The sequence below is a fragment of the Ochotona curzoniae genome, unplaced genomic scaffold (genome assembly GCF_017591425.1).
Source record: "Ochotona curzoniae isolate NIBS_2020 unplaced genomic scaffold, NIBS_Ocur_1.0 contig_3498, whole genome shotgun sequence".
NCBI lineage: Eukaryota > Metazoa > Chordata > Mammalia > Lagomorpha > Ochotonidae > Ochotona > Ochotona curzoniae.
Genome location: NW_024465885.1, coordinates 1,888,417 through 1,910,381, shown reverse-complemented (window position 1 = coordinate 1,910,381; position 21,965 = coordinate 1,888,417). Strand labels below are relative to the sequence as shown.

The window sequence follows — 21,965 nt, the reverse complement described above, 5'->3', positions numbered from 1 at the left end:
TGTTATTGCCTCTACTCCATAAATTGGTGTAGTGAGGTAGGAGAAGGCCGTTGAGTCTACAGTGTAAGTCACACATTCTGACTCCATCCTCATGCTGCTGCCTAAAAGGTCTTATCTCAAAGATGTTTAATTTTATCCCAAACAACTACAAATTTATGTGAAGTAATTAGGGGTGGGTGTGTGGGGAAGACATCTCATATTGGAGCACCTGAATCCAACTCCTGGCTCCAATTCAATTCCTAGCTTCCTGCTAATATACACTCTAGCGGGAAGTAGGCCACAATGCTTAGTTTGATCACTGTCACCCACACAGGAGACCTGGATGAAGTTACTGGCTCTCAGTGTGAACCCAGCCCAGTTTCAGCCACTGTAGGCATTTCAGGAAGAGATCATAGGATGGCAGCTAGCTGTCTTACTGCCTCATAGAAAAAGAGGGGAGGGGAGGGGAGGGAAGGGAAGGGAAGGGAAGGGAAGGGAAGGGAAGGGAAGGGAAGAGAAGGGAAGAGAAGGGAAGAGAAGGGAAAGAGGGAGGGTGGGAAAGAAGAGAGAAAGAAAGGGAGAGGAGGGGGGGGAGAGAGAGGGAGAGAGAGAGAGAGAGAGAGAGAGAAGCAAAAAAAGTTATTCTAAGTAACTATGCCAGGGATTGCTCCCTGTAGATCTGATGCTATCTGACCTGGCTTCTCTGCACATAATTAGAAACTCAGAAACCTAGTGAGATGAATTAAGCATTTTCCTCTCTTCTAGAACTCTATCTCCTAAAATGAAGGCAGCCATGGTACATGCTAACTGCAAAACTTGGATTCTCAGAGGCAGCCATATTTGCTTTAAATTATGTCTCTCTCTCCATCCATGCATCCATCTATCTATATAACTGTACCTTGTACCAGTGGACCTTCTCTTTTTTGAAGAATGCACAATAAAACAAAGGAAGATTATAGAGTTTAGAAGTTGGATAAAGAAGTACAGGAGCCTCTGTACTTAAAAGTAAAAAACAAACAAAACCACCAAAAAATAAAACAAAGAAGCTAATGTAATGAGTCCAGGGTGTGCTCTGACACAAAGGATATACCTCAGAAGCTTCTGGCAGGTTCCTTTTGGTTCTGCTACTCCTTTGGGGTTTGGCAGCAGGTGGCTCTGGACATCTGTGACTGCCGCAGCCTGCTCCGATGCCCACCGAGCCTCTGCCAGCCGTTGGGCCTCTTTCAGCTCGAGAATTATTTTCTGCTGTTCCTGAAGCTTCTTCTTTTGTTTCTTAATCAGCTGTTGCTGAAAGACATGGCGGTTATGGAAATGACCCAGGCAGATGGGTTCTGCTTTCTGACTGGTTCCAAGCTTTTCACTGCCAGGCTGTTGGGAGGGCTCAGTGTCCAGGGTCCTGTGCAGCTTGCTGTCAGCTATATTCTGAGAGCCAGCCTGAAGAGAATTCTGCAGATGGTCCTTTGTTCTTCCTTGCAGAGGGCTGGGCATACAACCACTGCTCTCCATGAGAGGCTTTTCCCGCAAAGAGGACCTGGCTGTCACCTGAGGGAGAAGGAATGTAACACAGTCCAGTCACATAAAGGATTGTACTGCTAAGATCCAACACTTGCCCAACCACTGTAGTTTTGATCAAGGATACAACTGTCCAGCACCCCCGCTACAGCCACCCTGTTCCCCAAGCCACCCTGTTCACCAGGCGTGGCCCTGTGAGCCACTCTTAGCATACACACTGCTTTTACTAGAGTCAAGAGAGGTTACAGCTGTGTGAACCATCCACGGGTCAGGGCATTTGCAAAAGGAAAAAGTTTCCTTGTATAAATGTCTAATTTGCACTGTTCATTTGTAAATTAGGTAAAATTCTCCAGCTATATATTTTAAGAATGTTAATTAACACATGAATTAACTGAATTTTGTCAAAATTTTAAAAATTTTGTGGTGAAAGTTATACTCTTCTTTCAAGAGGTTTGACAATTTAAGAACACCTTTTATAAACAGCAGTGCTTTTCTTTTGAAACCTCTCCTTCCACTAGTATATCAATAATTTTCCATAACATAGGGTATTTATTTCACTATCAAGTCTGAGTTAGCCATCTATAGATGTGAAATATTTGTGAGAAATATTTGGAAGCCTAGGGTTACTGAGCAAATACTTGTATTATATAAGAATAGTATCAACTAATAATATTTTACATGAGCATAGGAAGTCACAGTTTTCAGGACTTTATCATATAAAGTTCATTCAATAGATGAAGATATCAAAGGATATCAATTACAAGTTCTATATGGTTTGATTACATAGTCTGAGATCTGACCAGTTTCTGATTCTATACCTACAGTGGTGTAAAAAGAAAAAGTCTGTGAGCTATGCAATATCAGAAGCACAGCTTATGCAATATCAGCAATGTGCTAACCTCAGGTACTAAACACTTTCTCATGCTGATGCAAGTACTTTGTATAGACTTTATAGACTTAGCTGAAGTTAAAGATGTGGTATATGGGAACTCTGACATGTTAAAGACCTTTAAAAAGAATCTTTTGTTTCAGAAATGTCAGTGGACATTTATTCATAAGAACACCTGCTTGAGTAATTTAGCATCAAGCAGAGTATGTGTTTTGAACTGTTGTAAACTTTGTGGCGATGACATATCATTAACCCAGCAAGATTGTATAAAAGGCTTGAGTACAAGAACAAGATTTCTTTGGGACATGGTAACATTTTAAGGTGAAAATGAAAGAATGAGAGAAAAGCTTAATGGTACAGATTGTACTTAATAAAAACAGCAGTGAATAGTCTGGTTTAATCAGAGAAAATCACCTGTTAGATTACTGCTAATTTTGAAAAATTTCAAGGTACAATATGTACATTCTTGGCACTTGAGTTCTCATGATTGTATAATTAATGAGCATTCAACTAAAAATTTTTATGTTTCATTTACTCTACAGTCATGGAAAAAGATTATTTAGTAGCCTTCACAGTTCATTACGGCCCTCTATTTTCATTTGTTCTACATTTTCTTACAATATTATCATTTATTGATGGAATCTTTTCTTCTTGATTTCACAGACTTGGAGACTTTTCTTCTTATGAAAAAAAATATATACACACATATATGTACATCTATAGATGCAGATATAAATATAGATATACAGGTGGGGAGTTGCGGGGGAGTGATGCTGCAGACCGCCAGGGAAGCAGGTCTGGGGATGTACTGGGGTCTGAGGGCATGTTTGACAGGGGAGGAATGATTTCTGTGGTCTTTCACAGACCGGGTCACTTGCTCCTGCAGGAAGGCAAAGGGAACTGGGATGGAGTAGTTCAGGTATTACTTCTCTCTTTTTAATTTTCATTGGAAAAGCAGAACAGATTTATGGAGAGAAGGAGAGACAGAAAAAGATCTTGTGTCAGCTGGTTCACTCCCCAAGTGGTCACAATGGCTGGAGCTGAGCTGATCCGAAGCCAGGAGCTTCTTCTGGGTCTCCCACATGGGTGCAGGCTCCCAAGGCTTTGGGCAATTCTTTATTATTTTCCTAGGCTACAAGCAGGTAGCTGGCAGAAAAGTGGAGCAATATGGGATCCCAGCACTTGCAAGGTGAGGAATTAGTCATTGAGCCATTGCACTAGGCCCTAGAGTGGTTTAGAGGAGGAAAACTAGAAAACTAGAGGACATGTTTGGATCAGGCCAAAGTGCTTGCACACGTGGGAGACTTGAGCTGGGCTAAACAGCATCTACACCCACCCACTTGCGATTGCCAAAACTGGGGACAGGGACATGCCTAGTTGGGTTAGGCCACAGAACTTGCTCACAAATGTCAGAACAGGGGGTGGGCCATGTCAGACTGGGCTGCACCATTCCAGAATTCAAGAGAACCAAATCTGGGAGCAGATTCTGTAGGCTATTTGTGGGCTTGTCTTTATGGAACTGCAGCACCTACCAGTTTACACAGAGAACTAGGGCTGGTGATGAGCTGGGCTGGGCTTTCATACCTGATACCTGCCAGGAATGGGCACCAGTCATGTTGGGCTTGACTGTAATACCTCCTAGCAAGTTCAAGATCTGGGGTTAGAAGCAGGCCTGGTAGGGGAACTGTGGGAATGCCCTTGTTAGTTTGTAGCTCCTGCAGGTGAGCATGAGACCATGCTCAAGGGGCAGACCAGGCTGTTCAAGGCAGCAGCACCCATTGGTATTAGTGGGGGCCAGGTCTAGGGATGGGGTAGGGTGGGCTAGGCCCCCAGCAGATGTAGGCACATGTAAAAACTGGGGTTGGGGCCTCTTGGGGGTTATTCAGACTCGCTCTGACTAGGCCACAGCACCCATCAGTGCATGTGAGAGATGGGGCTGGGGCAGAACTGATCAGTAAACTGTATCTACCACTGTGTGTGTTGGTTGATGCAGGTGACAGACCGTACCTGAGCCTACACTTGGCTGGCATATACATACTTGTCTGTATACATACAGACAAGTCTGAGGTCACCCCAAGCGAGGGTTTTTAGGGGACTCCCTTTCTAACTAAATGGTTTGACTGAAACTCTCTCCACCACCATCATATATGCGGTTCAAGCTTGGAGTGCATGTGCTGGGCCTCTTCAGTTGCTGAAGCCTGTGCAGTGGACAGCACGTCCAGATGCACATAGGGGACATGACAGCCAGCTCATTTAGGCCAGGAGATATTGAGTGCCTTGTCAGAGCATAGAAAGCAGCACAGGCTGGACCATGCTTCTGAAAGCTACACACCATGTCCCAGGGCCTGTGGATGCACTAAGATGGACTTGGTCAGCTAACAGACCTTCAAAAGATTTTCTCAACCCTGAGGCAAAGAAAAAAACAACTTCTCAGAACTATCAAAACCTCTTAAGTAACATTCTCAGAACACTCTTCCCCACATTGGGGTTTCTAAGGTGCCATCAAATAACTGTACCCCCATGTAGTTTGACAGCAAAGAATGCACAGCTCTCCTTCCCCCACTGTGGACACAGGAGGAAAAGACTGAAATATTTGTTCCACCCATCTTCCTCCATATCTCAACCTGACCATCCTCTCCCTAACTGGAGATCCATATGGGCATGCAAACCTCTCAATTATGTAAGCAATATTAAAAATAAAATTGAAAAACATTCTGATATTAGAGGAGTTAAACAGATTTTAGCTTATGGTTCATGACAGAATACAATGCAGCCATTACAAAAGGATGACGTACAACAGTTGTCCTCAGCAAAGGATATTTATGAAATTTACCCATGGAACTTAAAAAAACTGCAGGTGTCCCACACTCAGAAATTCCAATTTCGTAGGTCTGATTCTACAACAGTCTCAGTGGTAACTACTGTGGCAGAAGTGTATGTTATCACACAGAAAATTTTCATTTTGTGAAAACTGAAAAACATTGTTTAGAAAATCAGAATTATGTTAGCATGAAGAAGAAACAATGGCTCTTCTTTTTCTGAATTATGGCAAATCAGATTTTCCCAATAACAAGTAACTGAAGAAAATTTGAAACTAAAGAAAATTTGAAACTACTAAAAGAAACAAATTTGGATATGCTCAAATGAGAGTCAACTCAATGAATGTCAGCATGCGTTTTTTTCCTTTTTTTTTTTTCTATGATTTACTCTAAGGCAAACTGATTCAATTAGTGGGCCAGTATGGTGGCGTAGTATGCTAATCTTCTGTTTGTAGAGCTGGCATCCCATATAGATGCTAGTTCAAGTCTCAGTTATTGTACTTGCAATCCAGCTTCCTGCTTATGGCCTGGAGTAGCAGCAATTGATGGCCCAAGGCCTTGGGACCCTGCACCCACATGGGACACCTCAGAGGAATTTCTGGCTCCTAGCTTCAGCCTAGCATAGCTCTGGCCATCACAACCATTTGGGGAGTGATCCAGTGGATGGAAGATCTCTCTGTCTCTCCCTCCCTCTCTCTGTAACTCTGACTACTCTTCCAAGTAAAATAAATAAATATTAAAAAAAATTTTTTTTCAAGGGTTGTCAACAGTGCTTTATATTTCTGCTCCTAAAGGTGTCTTCCACTTGGTTGTAATTTCCTCCTCTAAATTGTATCCCTAACAACTAGCAAGTATGTCAAAGTGTATATGTGATTATAAACAGAAGATGTGGTTCAAGAAAATAGATACTAAAAAGGAACCCTTATGACCATGCCCACTATACCTGAGGTTACAGAAGTATACAGCTCAGCTGCAAATGTTCAAGAAGCTGGATGACCCAACAATGGAAAACATTACCCTCTGCTTTTGTCACCTGTGGATCCATCGTGGCTGCAGCTTCCTGGAGCGGACTGCTGCCTGAGGTCCCCTTGGCACTGAGTTTCCCTAGTAATGCCGCACTCAGCAGTTCATCCATTTTCGTCCTAGTTTCCTCCTTCGCCAGAGCCAGCTCTCTCTTTAGGAACTCTGCACCGTGCCAATGCTGCCACTTTGTAAAGCAGTGTTGGAGAACTCGTTTCCGGTTAAACTCAGCAGCCAGTTGTTGTTTTCTAAGCAGAAAGGAACTCCAGTTAAAATAAAGAGGTCATGAGCAGTTTGCTAACTGACATGAGTGAAGCACAAGTACGTGAGTCCCAGAAATGCTCTACCTAACTCCAGAGTATGCTCTTATAATAAGCCATATGGAAACAGTTTATGAACCCCCGGCACAGAGTCTCCTTATAAAATGTGCTAACACCTAAGACATTATCTTCAAGAGGAGAGCCACTGTTCTATCATGTTCCAGACTTGGGAAATTTCTTTACTTCCAAACAATAGCTTCTAATAGCTTTTAGAGTGGAAGGAACAAAAAAAGATTGGTACCTAAATAACAAAAATATGAATGCACAGGACAGATTGATTCAGTTACATGTTGAAATCTGATTGAAATTTGGAGAAAAAGGGAAAGGCACAAAATACTAACTTAATAAGTGAGCTGACAAAAATTACATGTAACACATTTAAAAGTCAAATGAAACTACAAAGGTGTATCTTGTGAAAGAAGGACTTCATCAGAAAAACAATCGATAAAGAGACAGACTCATTGATAGAAACAGATGAATGAAGAAACTTGCTCATGAACTGGGAACTGTGAAAGGCAAAACAATACACTTGCTCTTCTGGCACTCATTGTTCATGTAGCCATTACTCAGCAAGAGCTCCTTTTGATTCCTAGAAACTTTATAAATATTATTCCACTTAGTGCAGTAGGCAGGTGGCATCTCTGCCAGCCACATTCCCTTTCCAATGGGCAGCTCTGTTAGGAGACACTTGGGTGGCAGTCAATCAAGAGCACAAGCTCTGTACTGATCTATAAATGAATGATTAGCATCTCTGAAAAATAAGCTATGAGACTGGAACTTATAAATGGTATCAGGGATCAGTTTTGAATGTTATATCTGGAATGGGCATTTGGCACTGCAGTTGGCAGGTTGCTTGCAACACACACACACACACAGTAGTGGAGTGACCGGGTTCAAGTCCCAGCTCTTCTCCCAATCCCCTTGCACATATCCTGGGAGGCAGCAGGTGATGGCCCAAGTAGTTGGATCCCTGCTACCCACAAGGGACACCCAGACAGAGTTACTGGTGGCTAGCTTTGGCTTGGCCTTGCCTTGACTGTGGAAGGTGTTCCGGGAGTCAATCAGCAGAAGGTGGATCTCTGTGTGTCTACCTTTTTCTCGCTGCCCTTCTAAGTAAACAAATCAAAAACAATTTGTCAGGTTTAGCCTTGTTTCAAACATATACTTGATTTTATCTTATTAAGGTGACAGAAAGGCCTCAGCAGATACCAGCATGGTACTTTTGGACTTTCTATTCTCCATAAGAAAAATGGTGAGCCAAACACCACTTTTTTTTTTTTTAAGATTTATCTAAAAATTTTTCTTATTGTAAAGTCAGATATACAGAGAGGAGGAGAGACAGAGAGGAAGATCTTCCATCTTCTCATTCACTTCCCAAGCGACCATAACAGCCAGAGCTGTGCCAATCCAAAGCCAGGTGCCACGAACCTCTTCCAGGTCTCCCACACAGGTGCTTTGGGCCATCCTTGACTGCTGTCCCAGGCCACAAGCAGGGAGCTGGATGGGAAGCAGGACCTTCTGGGATTAGAACCGGTGCCGATATGGGATCCCAGCCCATGCAAGGCAAGGACTTTAGCTGCTGAGCTACCATGCTGGGCCCCAAATACCACTTCTGTTGCTTATAAAGTATCCAATTTATAGCATTCTGTTACAGCAGTAGAAAACAGACTAAGACATATGCTAACCATGTATTTCATTGCATTTAACTGCTTCCTTCCAATACATTGATAATACATGTTCAATAAGACTTGGTGATTCACAACAGAGGACAGAGAACAGAGCAAATCGATCATCTACCCTGCCATGTGTTGGCAGTGAAAATCTGGGCAAATGGAGACTCTAAAGTAGACTATGTCAGCTGGTGGATTCTAGAGAGATTTTATTGAGCTTTGAATGGCGAGATTGGCAGCAATTCAGAGCTGTTGAACTATCAAAACCACTTGAGCAGTGCCCTCAGAGCATGCCCCATGTCAGGCACCCTGGGATGGATAGGAGGCTGGATGGGGTTTCTCTCTTTATCTCCCCCACTTGCCCCAGATACAGGGGGAAAAAAGAGGGAGAGAATGTGGAGAAAAAAAAAAAAACTGGGTGGGGTTTGTAATAAAACCCCACTGATGGGGTTTGTAATAAAAGTATATTGTGGGAAGTAATAAGCATTTTTATATAATATTTTGTTATGAAAATAAGTAACTGTGACTGAAATAAAAATTTAAGAAGAAAAAATGATAAACCAGGTATCATCAAAGGTAAGAACAAAGCTCCAGAAATGTTAGAGCATAAGTGGTGAAACAAAGAAAACACCCTATTTAATGCTTAATTCAAGTGAAGAAGAAGTCATACATTTCCTCAGGACAGAAGATGTAAACTGTACACTGCTTTCTGATTAATGTGAAATCCAATTTACAACAATCTACTCAGGAAGGTGTAGTGTGAAATTTATCTGATGTGTTAATTTCAGATTTATACAACATTAACAACCAAATGCAGCACTGAGGTTGTGACCATCAAAGAGGATCTTATTTGGACACCATGGAAAGGCAAAGAGAAAGACATCTGCAAATATACCAAGAGTAAAAATGTCATAAAATGAACTTAAAAATGCACGCTTGCTCTGATGCTTGCTGCCATTTGTTTTAGTCTGTTTTCTGTTGCTATAGTGAACTACCTGAGACTGGGCAATGTATAAAGAACAGAAGTTTGTTAAGAGCATGGTTCTGGAGGAAGGGGAATGCATGAGCGTGGCACCAGCATCTGGTGCGGGCCACCTTGCTGTGTCTTAACATGACAGAAGTCAGCAGGTGGTGAGGCAGAACAGCTGTGTTAAGCTCAGGCTCTGCTCCTCTCAGGAGACCCACACTTTGGGTTTCACCTCCAAGAGACTGGATCTCTTCCCATCCCAATTAACTCCCCAAAGCTCCAGCTCCAAGCACAATTAACACATGAGTTGGGGGAACAGGTTTATAATACATGCACTTTTAGAAGACACACTTCACACTTTCATGTCTGCAGGTTGTGGTTGAACAGCAGTCCCGAAGCCAAAGATCCTGAGGGGAGTATGTTTCTGCTCTACTATATCCTTGCAGTTTACTTCAGCACAGTGACAATATTTCAGATAAGCAGATTTCTATACTTTCTAAGGAATGACACTAGGAATACAAATATTTCTGAAAGTGAAAAAAATCATGTATGTTTCTTAAAACTTTAGTCATGTGCAATTGGCTTGGGTATGCCTACCTAAAGAAATGATTTCAGTCTCTAGATAATCATAAAAAGAAAAACAAGGCTAGGCATTTAGCCTTACCAATAAAGACGCCAGTGAAAGGGCCAGCATTGTGGCACCATGGGCTAAGGGGCCATCTGTGATGCTGGCATCCCATAAGGGTATCAGTTTGAGTCCTGACTGCTCCACTCCCAACCCAGTTCCTTAATAATGTGCATGGGAAAGCAGCAGAGGATGGCCCAAGTACTCTGTCCCCTGCCACCTGTATGGAAGATGAAGCTCCTGAGACTGCTGGCTTCACTATGGCCCGGTTGAGTTCCAGCTGTTGCTGCCACAGGAGCATGAACCAGTGGAGGGTAGTACATCCTCTCTGTGTGTCTCCCTAAGATACTTGCATCCCACATTTGAGAACATGGGATTTACACCTGGTCTGGCTGCTGATTCCAGTCTCCTGCTAATGTAGATCTTAGGAGGCAGCACTGATGGTTCAAGTACTTGAGTCCCTGCCTCTCATCTGGGAGACTTGGATTGATCCCTGAGCTCCTGAAAAAAAAAAATGGTGCCAATAAGCCCTATGCTGCATATCCTATAAAAATGTTTCTTGAGGATCCAATTTAAATTTGCTTTGTTCTGAAGATACAAAATAAAATCTACATGTAAGAATAAAATAACACTATTGTCTTGAGTTTTTAAAAAGGGATTGAGAGATGATAAATAACCACATAGCAATTATCTGAATGTGAATAGAAATCCGATGCAGAGGGTAAGAATGGCAGTGACAGGCACAGCTGCCTTTGGGAAGAGGTTTGGGAGGAATGGAAATGAAGATTGTTAATATATTCAATAATGTACCAGGTACCTCCTGTGGGTTGGGGAAAGTGGAGGGTAGCACAATTTTGTTTTAAGAGTTTAAGGCGGGCCAGACAGGGTAAGGCTAGTCCTTTTGCCTCTGAAAGACAAGCATGACCTTAACCAGCTGCAGATGCCAAGTGGCTCTGGATGCCCCCACCCCAATACCTTCTCCTTTTGAGTCCAGGGCGAAGGACAATGAACAGGACTGACACAGGCAGCCCCCAAATGGCTGCTCCGGAGACCGTACAAGTCAGGAATGCAGGAAATTGGAAATATCTGATGGTGATCTGTTTTCACGTCAGGTCTGGATTCTTCCTCCCCTGGCAGGCAAGCCTGACAGTTCACCCCCGCATGTTCCCACACAGCCTGCCTCGTAAACTGCTGGTTTACCAGTCTTCCCACAACTGAAAAAGCATGCCCTTTTCTACAAAGCCACATCCTGTCTCCGTCAGAAGGTGTGTGTGAGGGGGAGATAGGGTGCCCATGAATTTCTTATTTCTAAAAAGCCCCTCAGGGGATTTTAATACACAATAGCCAAGTCTACATCATTCCTGAGGGTTTTATCTTATGGGTACGATTTTTAACTCCTCCATCTCAACTGAAAGCTGCTAGCAGACAAAAAAATATTTAATACTTTTAGCCCTGCCCTTGGTATTGTTGAGGAGAGGGTCTAGTACAGAATAATCATCAAAAAGGCTGGTTGGCTGAATGAAGCTATTCCATCAAACAGAATGAGTATATAAAGAAATGAATGAGGGTGTTGGAACAGGTCGGGAGATGGCCGCATAGGAGCAACCGGGTAGCCGGTTAGTAGAACTGCTGGAAGCCGCCAACCTGAACGTGTGATGCCGACCGTGCCTCTGGCAGACTGAATTTTGGTCCTGACGAGAATTCCTTCTGAATGTCCTTTCCCCAACTGATCAGTGAGGGGGCGGTTTTGAACGTGAAATCAAAGAAGCAGGTGCTTCAAACGGTTAAAAAAAAAATAAAAGAAATGAATGAGGTGCGTGAGGGAGGTCATGTGGCAGCTTTTCCACTGGCCTACTATGCAGTCTCATGCCTCCGCCATTGACAACTTGGGCGTGTAGGAGTATGTTTCCTGAGTGGGATAATGAATTAGTTGAAGAGTACAGTATTAAGGAAGAGGGGCTTTTGGGACACAGGAAGAGATCAAAAGCACATCCTAGGAAGGACCCAGATCATTGTGTAAGAGCGTGGAACTGGAGATTGTGTGGAGGATAATAAACGGACAGAGGGCCTCCCAGGAAAGCTGTGATCAGGGAAACAGGACTCAGGAAGGGCTGGCGGACGATGCTGAAAATAAACTGCTTCTTCCCAGTTATGTCTAGGGCTGGCTGCAGAAGCTGGGAGGAAGTGAGAGAAGAGGAATGGAAAATCTGTTTTATAAAGTAAACATGCTAAAGAAATTGGAAAAAAAAATTCAAATTTCAGTATTACGATGACACAACAGTCTAATTGAGTGTGTGTACTAGAATTTTATGTGTGTTATTTAAGTGAATCCTAGAAACATTTATTTTTTTTAAAGATTTATTTATTTTTATTACAAAGTCAGATATACAGAGGGGAAGATCTTCTGTCCGATGATTCACTCCCCAAGTGAGCGCAACAGCCAGTGCTGCGCTGATCTGGAGCCAGGAGCCAGGAACTTCCTCCAGGTCTCCCACACGGGTGCAAGGTCCCAAGGCTTTATGCCATCCTCAACTGCTTTCCCAGGCCACAAGCAGGGAGCTGGATGGGAAGTGGAACAGCCAGGTCCATAAACATTTCTTAATGTATAAATTGTACAACAATGCAATATTGAAAGTTGTAATATTATTTCCGTAACGTCTTTTAAAAGAAAAGAGATGGGGCCTGGCGGCGTGGCCTAGCAGCTAAAGCCCTCGCCTTGAACACACTAGGATCCCATATGGGCACCAGTTCTAATCCCGGCAGCCCAGCTTCCCACCCAGCTCCCTGCATGTATCCTAGGAAAGCAGTCAAGGATGGCCCAAAGCCTTGGGACCGTGCACCCACATGAGAGACCTGGAGGAAGCTCCTGGCTTTGGACAGGCACAGCTCCAGATGTTGCGGTCACTTGGTGAGTGCTTCATCGGATAGAAGATTTTCCTCTCTCCTCTCTGTATATCTGATTTTGCAATAAAAATAAATAAATCTTTTAAGAAAAAATAAGGGACAAAACCAGAGTGATACAACTCCTATTAGGGAAAGTAAAATGCATTTCTGTAAGTAGACGAACCCTTAGAGCAGAGGTGAGACTCTGAACACAGGATCCATAAGAAAAGACAGCCACTAAATTATGAATAAGCAGAAGACAGGAACTGTTTCTCCAGTACAATAGGCAGAACAGTAGACAGAAAGGAGGGGGGAAAAATACACAACAACCCACAATCCTAGGTCCTTTATGAGAGACTGGCCAGCGGAGGAAGGGCCCCAGAAGGCAAAATCAAATATGGGCGTAGGAGCTGGAAGATGACACAGTGGACACTGAATAACATATAACCAATGATTGGAATAACATCTTAAAATTCTCCAGATTTTTCTTTTATAAGTTACTTTTGGCATGTAAATCTCACAAGCCATTATGAACTTCAACATTCCAGCTTCCACTCACATCATGTCCTCACACTGCTTCCACTTAGAATCCTCCATTTCCTCTCCTTTATCCAACAAATCCTGCCATCATCCTAACTCCTCCCACCAATTCCTTGTTGCGGGTTTTAGAAACAAACAGTGGGAGAGTTTTCTACCTCTTTTTTAAATTTTTCATTGCCGAGTTCCCCCACCCCCAGCACACTGTAAGATAAAGAAACTCACGAGGTAATATCCCTATTGAAAAAAAAAAAAAAAACAAAAAACATAAGGTTTCAACTCCATTTACCAAAGAATATCCAAACTCTTCCTCCTGGCATTCATTGTCTTTTAGAAGTTGATAAACTTGGGCCCGGCGGCGTGGCCTAGCAGCTAAAAGTCCTTGCCTTGAACATGCCACGATCCCATATGGGCACCAATTCTAATCCCAATAGCTCCACTTCCCATCCAGCTGCCTGCTTGTGGCTTGGGAAAGCAGTTGAGGACGGACCAATGCTTTGGGACCCTGCACCCGTGTGGGATACCTGGAGGAAGTTCCTGGCTCCTGGTTCCAGATTGGCACAGCACTGGCCGTTGTGGTCACTTGGGGAGTGAATCATTGGATGGAAGATCTTCCTCTCTATCTTTCCTCCTCTCTATATATCTGACTTTGTAATAAAAAAAAAAAAGTTGATGAACTTGACAACATGTTTGAGGGTCTGCTGCCAAGCTAACAGTCCACTTAGAAATATCCTATTTACCATGTAGAGCCCAGATCAACATCAAGAAGCCTCCCCTGGCATTCTTTAGGAAGATTCTGGTCACAGCGACACAGCCGTCCTTGTGTTCTCAGCAGCAGAAGGGGATGCTTTCTCAGTTTACAATGCTACTACCTCTGCACTCCGGATTTTGCTTTTCCTGTAAAATGGAGGGATCTTGGAGGACAAGGGGCCTTAAGCCAGGCTTCTACATATTCAGGACTGATGCTGTCACAGTGTTGCACAGCTCCAGGAGGTAGCAAGACCATCAACGTGATAACATTCCCACATACCATCACTGAAGTTTTCATCCTTGAATGCAGGTCAGAATTGCCAATAGAGTACTGACTACACATAAACACATGAGCCCTCCTTTCCCCCTGTAAATAAATGAATCCCTCTGTAAATTTTAAGAACACATTTAAGAAATGAGAAAATATGTAGAATTTAAGATGATAGACCAAAGAATATTTCATCCAAAGAAAATTCCTGTCTTATGCTAGCAAGAGCTGTTACAAAGGTGTCAAGAATCACCTAAAGGTGTAGAACAAAAGACAGAGGAGTGGGAGGAATCATTCTTGGCAGGATGTTCGCTCCATCCTTAGTTAATGTTCTTTGTATACATGGTAATTTTTTTCAATGATAATTACTCTGGCAAATAAACCCAACTTCCTCTTCTGACTTAAAAGATGGTCCCGGGTGTAGAGCTAGCTTCACCAGAGAGCAAGGAGAAAGCCTAAACTTACTTCTTCTGAGCAACAAAAAAATCATATTTTAATTATTAAACCTTAATAAAATGATTTTGCTTGCTCATAATTTTCAGCTAAATTTTTCAAATTTGAAATGGAACACAGAAAAACCAGGATTACCATGGTCTAGAGATGGATAAGGTGATTACAATGATCAGCATTTTTACAGTTCATTTCTATGTTCAGGCAGATGTGCTGGATAAACATACTAGAAGGATTTCAAGATATAAACAGTGGTACCTGTTTTCTTCCCTAAGATCATTTTCCAAGGCCTGTGTCTCTCGCTCAAGCTTCTGCGATCTTGTGTAGTTTCTCCAGGCCCGCAGGACCTTCAGCTGAAGTTTCCAGTCGGACAAAGTCCCAGCTTTTCCCAGCTGGATCTGATGATCAAGAATCAGCTTGTGCCAGGCAGAGAAATACCGTTTTTGACACTGCAGTGAAAACATTGTAATATAAAACCATGTATGCAAAACCAGTGAATCAAGAGCCCTCTCCCTCTGGTTTTCCAGTTCTATTCTAACAATTCTAGGAACAGCTCTCTTGATGAAAGGGGAACAAAGCACAGTTCCTTTATGTTAACAATGATGAAAAAATATTCAAGTCATACAACTAAAGAATTCTGTCTTACAACCTAAACCTAAAGTCCTAATTCTCAGTGTAAGTTGCCGGATCTCCAGAGAGCTGGAATATCAAATTTATGACAAAATGAAGGGATGTGTTTACTAGATTTGGAACCTCTGCTCCCACCAACCAACCTCCATGACAGGCTGTCTTATAGAGTGAAATGGCAATCATCAGTTCATTCCCAGCACTGACTCCACTGATGTCCTTGATAGGTGAATACCGAGATCCCTTGACTCTAAGGATGCCACCAGATAAATACTTCAGTCAAGATCCTAAGAATATCAATAAGACCATCACTATTGACATGGTCCTTGCCCCTCTCAACTATATTCACAGCAAACTTCATTTTCCTTCTAGTTCAAATTACTCATAGTTCTTGCCCTTAATACCAACCATCATTTTACATTTCCCTATTTATGTTATTATTTTAAAGAGTTATTTATTTTTATAGGAAAGGCAGATTTATAGAGAGAATGAAAGATCTTCCATCTGCTAGCTCACTCCTCAAATGCCCACAATGGCTGGAGCTGAGCCCACACAAAGCCAGGAATGAGGAGCCTCTTCCCAGTATCCCACACGGGTATAGGGCCCTAAGGCCTTTGGCCATCCTCCACTGCTTTCCCAGGTCACAAGCAGGGAGCTGGATAGGAATTGGAGCAAATGGGACAGGAACTGGTGCCTACATAGGATGTTAGCATTTGCAGGTGAAGATTAGCTAATTGAGTCATTGTGCCAGCCCCTGTATGTTCTTCTTTTCTGTCCTCTCTCTACCAATTTCAGGCGTCAGTTCTTTTGAGAAGGCCTCCTATTACCAAACCCTCTTCTCAAATTTAAGTGTTCATCTACTGTGTTCCAAGAGCAATCTCTGACTTATTGAATCAAAATACTCATCCCGCTGTATCATAATTGCCAATTTATCGACTTATTTTAGAGTGTGAGTCTCCTGAGAATAGAAAATAATTTTATTATGGGAGTGGCAAATCAGAGTTGCACAAAATATAAGGAACATTAAATCTGAGAGTAACCTCACAGAAAGGGGCTTTGTGGAAAGGACGGTGACTGATAAGCAGCTTCGAGGACTTGGCATTGCCAGCGGGACCAGCCTGTGCACTGCTTCCATCCTTATAGCAACATTTGGTTTTTACTGCTTCAGTTTTTACTAAGTACTTAGCATTGGGGCTGAATTTGAAAACTCTGAACAAAATATTTCTGACATTTTTACTTTTGAGAGGTGATGAGGAAAGGAAATAAAAATGAAAAGATTAATAACATAGGAAAATATATGCTAGAATTCTTAGAAATAGTCCGTTTGGTCAGCAGCTTTTCCTATACAGAATGCTAGTTGTATTTCCTTGTAGACAAACTACACAGTATTATTATAATTCCTCATTAGGAAAAAAACATAGCAACTCAACTAAAAACAAAACAAAGAAAACACCCAAAACTGTTCCCTTCCCATTATGTCAAATGAGAGCACATTTCCTAGACCTTTACTTTACATCCTAAGGTGTTTAGGCAGGAAGAAAGGAAGGAAGGAAGAAATAAAGGAAGGGGAATGGGGAGGAAGGAAAGTAGAACTGCTGGATATAGGATATGCTTTCAGTCAAAACAGAAGACATACAGCTGCCGGAGGTATGCTTTTCACATTATTATTAACCTATAACACAAGATACAGAATGTAAAAATATCTTCCCTGTACGCCATAGCTAAGTACACACACACACACACACACACACACACACACCTATTTACTTGGTTTGTTCAAAAGATCCCTCCTAAATGATCTGGTAAAAATACCCTGTATAACTACTCTAAATACTAAATTATAACTAATGATGAAATAGTACAAATATAATCCACATTGACAACAACAACACTATTAATGGTGTTCTTGGATTTCTATATTCCATTTCTCTGTCAAGTTAAAAGAAGTTTCCCTGTTACTATTTTATTTACTTTTTTCCCGCCCCACGAGGTTGTCTACATTGACATGCTGGTAGGTTCACAAGTCACTCCTTTAGCAGAGGATACTATGGAAATGCCAGAATGAGACAAATCCGGTGATACTCCAAAGGCAATCAAGCTCCAACCGCAAGACCAGGTCCAGCTCTTTTCCCCTAGTAAGGCCCCCGCAGATGCATTCCTACAGGAAGGCTGGTCACGGAGGAGCTGTACTCATCTTTCTGCAAGTGTTTCCTGCCCCACCTCTCTTGCCTTTAGCTATACAGAAGAAAGAGTGCTAATTGTAGCTAACTTTCATCTTTTTGTTTAAGACTTTTTTTTTTAATTGGAAAAGCAGATATACAGAAAGGAGGAGAGACAGAGAAGAAGATCTTCTACCCAATGGTTCGTTCACCAAGAGGCTGCAACAGCTGGAGCTGAGCCAATCTGAAGCCAGGAGCCAGGAGCTCTTCCAGACCACCCACACGGGTGCAGGATCCCAAGGTTTTGGGCCATCCTCGACTGCTATCCCAGGCCACAAGCAGGGAGCTGAATGGGAAGCAGGACTGCTATGATTAGAACCGGTGACCATATGGAATCCCCATGCGTGCAAGGCGAGGACTTTAATCACTAAGCTATGGTGCCGGGCTCCAGTGGCTAACTTTCATCTTAAGTTATTATTAAGTTAGGAGAAAGAGGATGTGTTGATGAAGGAATATCCTGTACAAAAGGATTCCTGAGAGGAGTGTAGGAGGACATTGTGACCCTGGAAGGTCAGGGAGTACAGGATTGCAGTTCATTGGACAGTATTTGCATGAGAACAACCAAATGGCTAGGGGAGATAATTTGTATAAGTTGAGTAAACAGCATGTAAATGAGAACACCTGGTGGAATATACAAAACAAAAGGAATTCCAATCAAGAGTAGGGAAACAGCTGATGGGCTTTGTTGATGAGCTCAATACTTCCTCCCTTACCCCATACCGACTCTCAGTGTATAAAGTCTGATGCCCCTAATAAACTTCGGCTTTGAACATCAGTCAGGGTCCATGCGTGTTATTATTGGATCTGTGCACCAAGTCCATCGCTGCGGGACAGCGACAGAGGAGGACCCAGTGGTGGGTGTTTTTTGGAGTTGAATTTAGGATGAGGGTGGATGCCCACCATCCTATTGGGTGGACTCCTTGGGTCCTAAAGTCTTCATGGTCTGGTGGGTTAGTGTGGTTCAGTGAGAATTCAGTTTTGTACTCCCCTGTTTGGGAAGTTCCCCTTGGGAATTTACATTAGTAGTATGTCTCCTTTGGGGACCACTGGTGAGTTCACATCCCTCCTCTGGGAGGTGGTGGTTTGGCAAGTCCTGCAGAATAATGTGTTCCTCCAGGAGCAGTGGTGGTCTGATATTCCTCTAGGGGTAAACTGGTGGGTCAATTTTCTTTTTATATTATTTAAAAAAAAAAAACATTTCATTTTACTTGAATGTAAGAGAGAGAGAGAGAGAATCTTTCATCTGTTGGTTCATTCTCCAAATGGTTGCAATGGCCAGATCTGGGCTAATCTGAACCCGTCTAATGGGTGTATGGGCCTAAGCACTTGGGCCATTTTCTGTACTTTATCAGGACATTACCAGGAAGCTGGATTGGATGTGAGCACCGTTTGGTGCTCATATGGGAGGCCAGCGCTGCAGGTGGAGGGTTAGGCTGCCATTCTACCATGCTGGCCCCCATACTGGTGGTTCAGTTTTCTTCTTGACAACCCCTGGAAACATAATGTTCCTCTTCAGGGGAAGCCTTGAAGGTTTGGGGTTATTCTCTTTGGGGACTGCCGTGACAAAGAAGGAATTTAGGTATTAGAGGGGTCCTCCATAACTCACTTTTTTTTTTTTAAATTGTAGGAAGTGTTTCTTGAATGTATTTCTGAAGGCTTAGAAGCCCATGATCAAGTTGCCAACAGATTCAGTATCTCATGAAGGGTCTCTGTTCCATTTAATATCTTATACATTAAGTACTTTATTAATTCTTAATTACATGCCAAAACACACTGTGTGGGCCTGTGGCTGTGTCTGTGGCACGGCAAGTTAAGCTGCGCCCTATTATGCTAACAACTCATATTGGTATGCCGCTTGGAAACCCAGATTCCCCACTTCTTATCCAGCTCCTGGCTAATTCACCTGAGAAGCAGAAGAAGGCCCAAATCCCTGGGCTCCTGCCACCCATGTGGAAAACCCTGGTGGAATTCCAGGCTCCTGGCTCTGGCCTGCCCCAGTCCTATAAGTTGTGGCCACTGGGATGAATGTAGCCACATTCCGCTACTGCCAGTGAATGAAAGGTTCTTCCATCTGCTTCTCTCTGTGTAATTCTACCTTCCAAAACAATCAAAGTTTCTAAAGATCTTATTTTTAAAAAACGTACAGACTGTGCTAGTATTGATTTAGTTTACCAAGCAGAAACTTGAAGTGTGAAAAGCTTTACTGAAAAAATAGTTAGTAGTTCACTTAAGGCTAATGCAAAATCCTGCCAACATCCTGATGACTTTCTGAAGGAAAAATTCTCCTCTTTAAAAAAAGGAAAGGATAAATTCTTTACTTCTCAGATAATCAAAGAAAACTAAATATCTAACTTGCTGTGGTAGAAAAGTACCGATACGGAACATAACTGAACTAAGGAGGGGAAAATTTCAGTTCATAAACTCTATAGTTGATACCTTTGTTTAAAATTACCTAAGTGGAGGCGCTGAAAGCAAAATGATTGATTTTACAGGTCGATATCCAGTTTTGCAAATGCAGAAGTTAACAGCAGCAGAGTGTCAGATCCCATATAGCAACTCCCTCTTAAAATCAACTTGCTATTAGTTTTTCTATTTCTGCTGTGAGAAGCAATCCCTTTAACATTTAAATTAAGAATATAGTATGAATCAAGAATAGCTGTTTAGTATTTTCTGGTTATAGCAAACATTATTCAGGTCAATAGGAATACCATACATATGTGCTTGGGAGACGAGGTTTGGGAAAGGAATATACCCTCAGTCTGCTGTTTTTATTTAGAAGGGACAAGAGTTGGCATGCTCCCCTAGACATGATTGATTCACTCTTCCCACTCCTCTCTCCCCTCAGCTAACTCCCTGCTGTTGCCATGCTGGTACTACAGTAGTGCTCCATTTCCAGGGCTTTTTGAAACAAAAATGACTATTTACAATCATAACTGGAAGAAGAATTCATTGTGTTTAAGTCAGCAGAATTTAAAATTTTCAGTGTCCAGGTAACTGACCTTCCTCCATTACTTGCCATTTCAGTTGGTTTTATATCAAGTTTTTATTTCTGATAGGTTTCTAGATTTAGTCATGCATTCCTATCTTAACTCTTACAATCTATCATAATTGCAGAAACAATTAAAGCTTGACACACGTAAATAAAATTTTGAAAATCACTGTGGGAAGGACTATTCCCAGGTGTGAGAGTGTGTGTCTGTATATGTATGTATAATTTTTTTGTATGTATAATTTCTAAAATAACATGGTACAGTATGATACATAGAAAGTTTCAAAGCATAATGTTTTCCTCTCCTCAAAATCTTCCACAAGACAGCATTTGGTTGGTAAGGACTCCACTCAAGAGAAGAAACGACAGCTCGCCATACTAAATTTATTACCTGCACTGGAGTTGCCCTCGTTTTGTTGGCAAGAAAAGCTCTTCCCTGAAGTGTAATCACACTGCTGTCACTGGGAATGATTGACATTAGGTGGAACAGCAATTTGCTATCTAATCTTCATTGTAATTCCAACCCTGTCACTAGAGATGCTTGTTCTGATTAATGAAGTGGGTAACTCATCAAAATTCCTCAGCTATTTCCCTTTTGTCAGAAAGCTCAATGATAATTGCATCAAAATTCTCCGTCATGGAAAAATAAACAAGGAATTGTAAAGAAGACAAAAAATGTCAACAAGTTTACAATTTATCTTTGGTGAATGGAACTAATTGTAGTGCAACTAGCAGTCTAGGGGAGTTGGCCAAGGTTTGAATGACAAGAAAGCTACACTTCTCCCAAAACCCCCAAATGACTCCTTGCTGCTCCTAGGTCAAAAGGAAAGGACACACTATTGCTATAAAAGGGAGCCACCATACCTAGGCAAAAGACTCCAAAGAAACTATGAAAGTTCCTGGGGACCTAGAAGAGGAAGATATTTATTACAGCTAAATACATCCTCAAGAAGTAGCAGCACTAAATAGCACTGAAATTTGCCATGGAAAAGCAGCTCTCTGCAGCCCATCCTATTCCTGATTTTCACAATTTTGTCCCACAACAAAAGAAGAAATTGCATTACCCTCCCATCTCTAACCATACACACTTCTGAAACTAATTATATTAAAGAAAAATCATTCTATTTCCAGAACACAGTGCTAGAATTCAGACTTGCTATTGATTTCCATGGAAAAACCTAGTGGCCCAAATTTTGACAATCATTGTTGTATGAAAGGCTATAGATAAAAAATTACTATAGTTATGTGCTAGAATACGTGATGCTCATTTTAGTTTTGTATTTAATTTTGTTCCCCTTCCTTTGATTTTCTTCAGAAACATTATTAGAGAAATTTAACAACTATACCCAAAACTAGAACAAAGTAATAAAAACTTTACCTCGCTTCAAAAATGATCAACATTTTGTCAATTTTGTCTTTTCTTTTCCCCACCAACTTTCCT

The 21,965-nt window shown here is 42.0% G+C and overlaps 1 protein-coding gene across 2 annotated transcripts in view; it reads right to left on the bottom strand.

Annotated features, from left to right (window-relative positions):
- The window catches only part of CCDC191 (coiled-coil domain containing 191), an 89,767-nt gene that overhangs the window by 28,021 nt on the left and 39,781 nt on the right, over positions 1–21,965 (bottom strand). For both annotated transcript variants that reach the window (XM_040980453.1, XM_040980454.1), the window contains 3 exons: positions 14,948–15,138; positions 6,212–6,467; positions 1,070–1,521 (listed from right to left, as the gene is read on the bottom strand). In XM_040980453.1, coding sequence (XP_040836387.1) covers positions 1,070–1,521; positions 6,212–6,467; positions 14,948–15,138 — 899 coding nt within the window. The remainder of the gene's footprint in view (positions 1–1,069; positions 1,522–6,211; positions 6,468–14,947; positions 15,139–21,965) is intronic.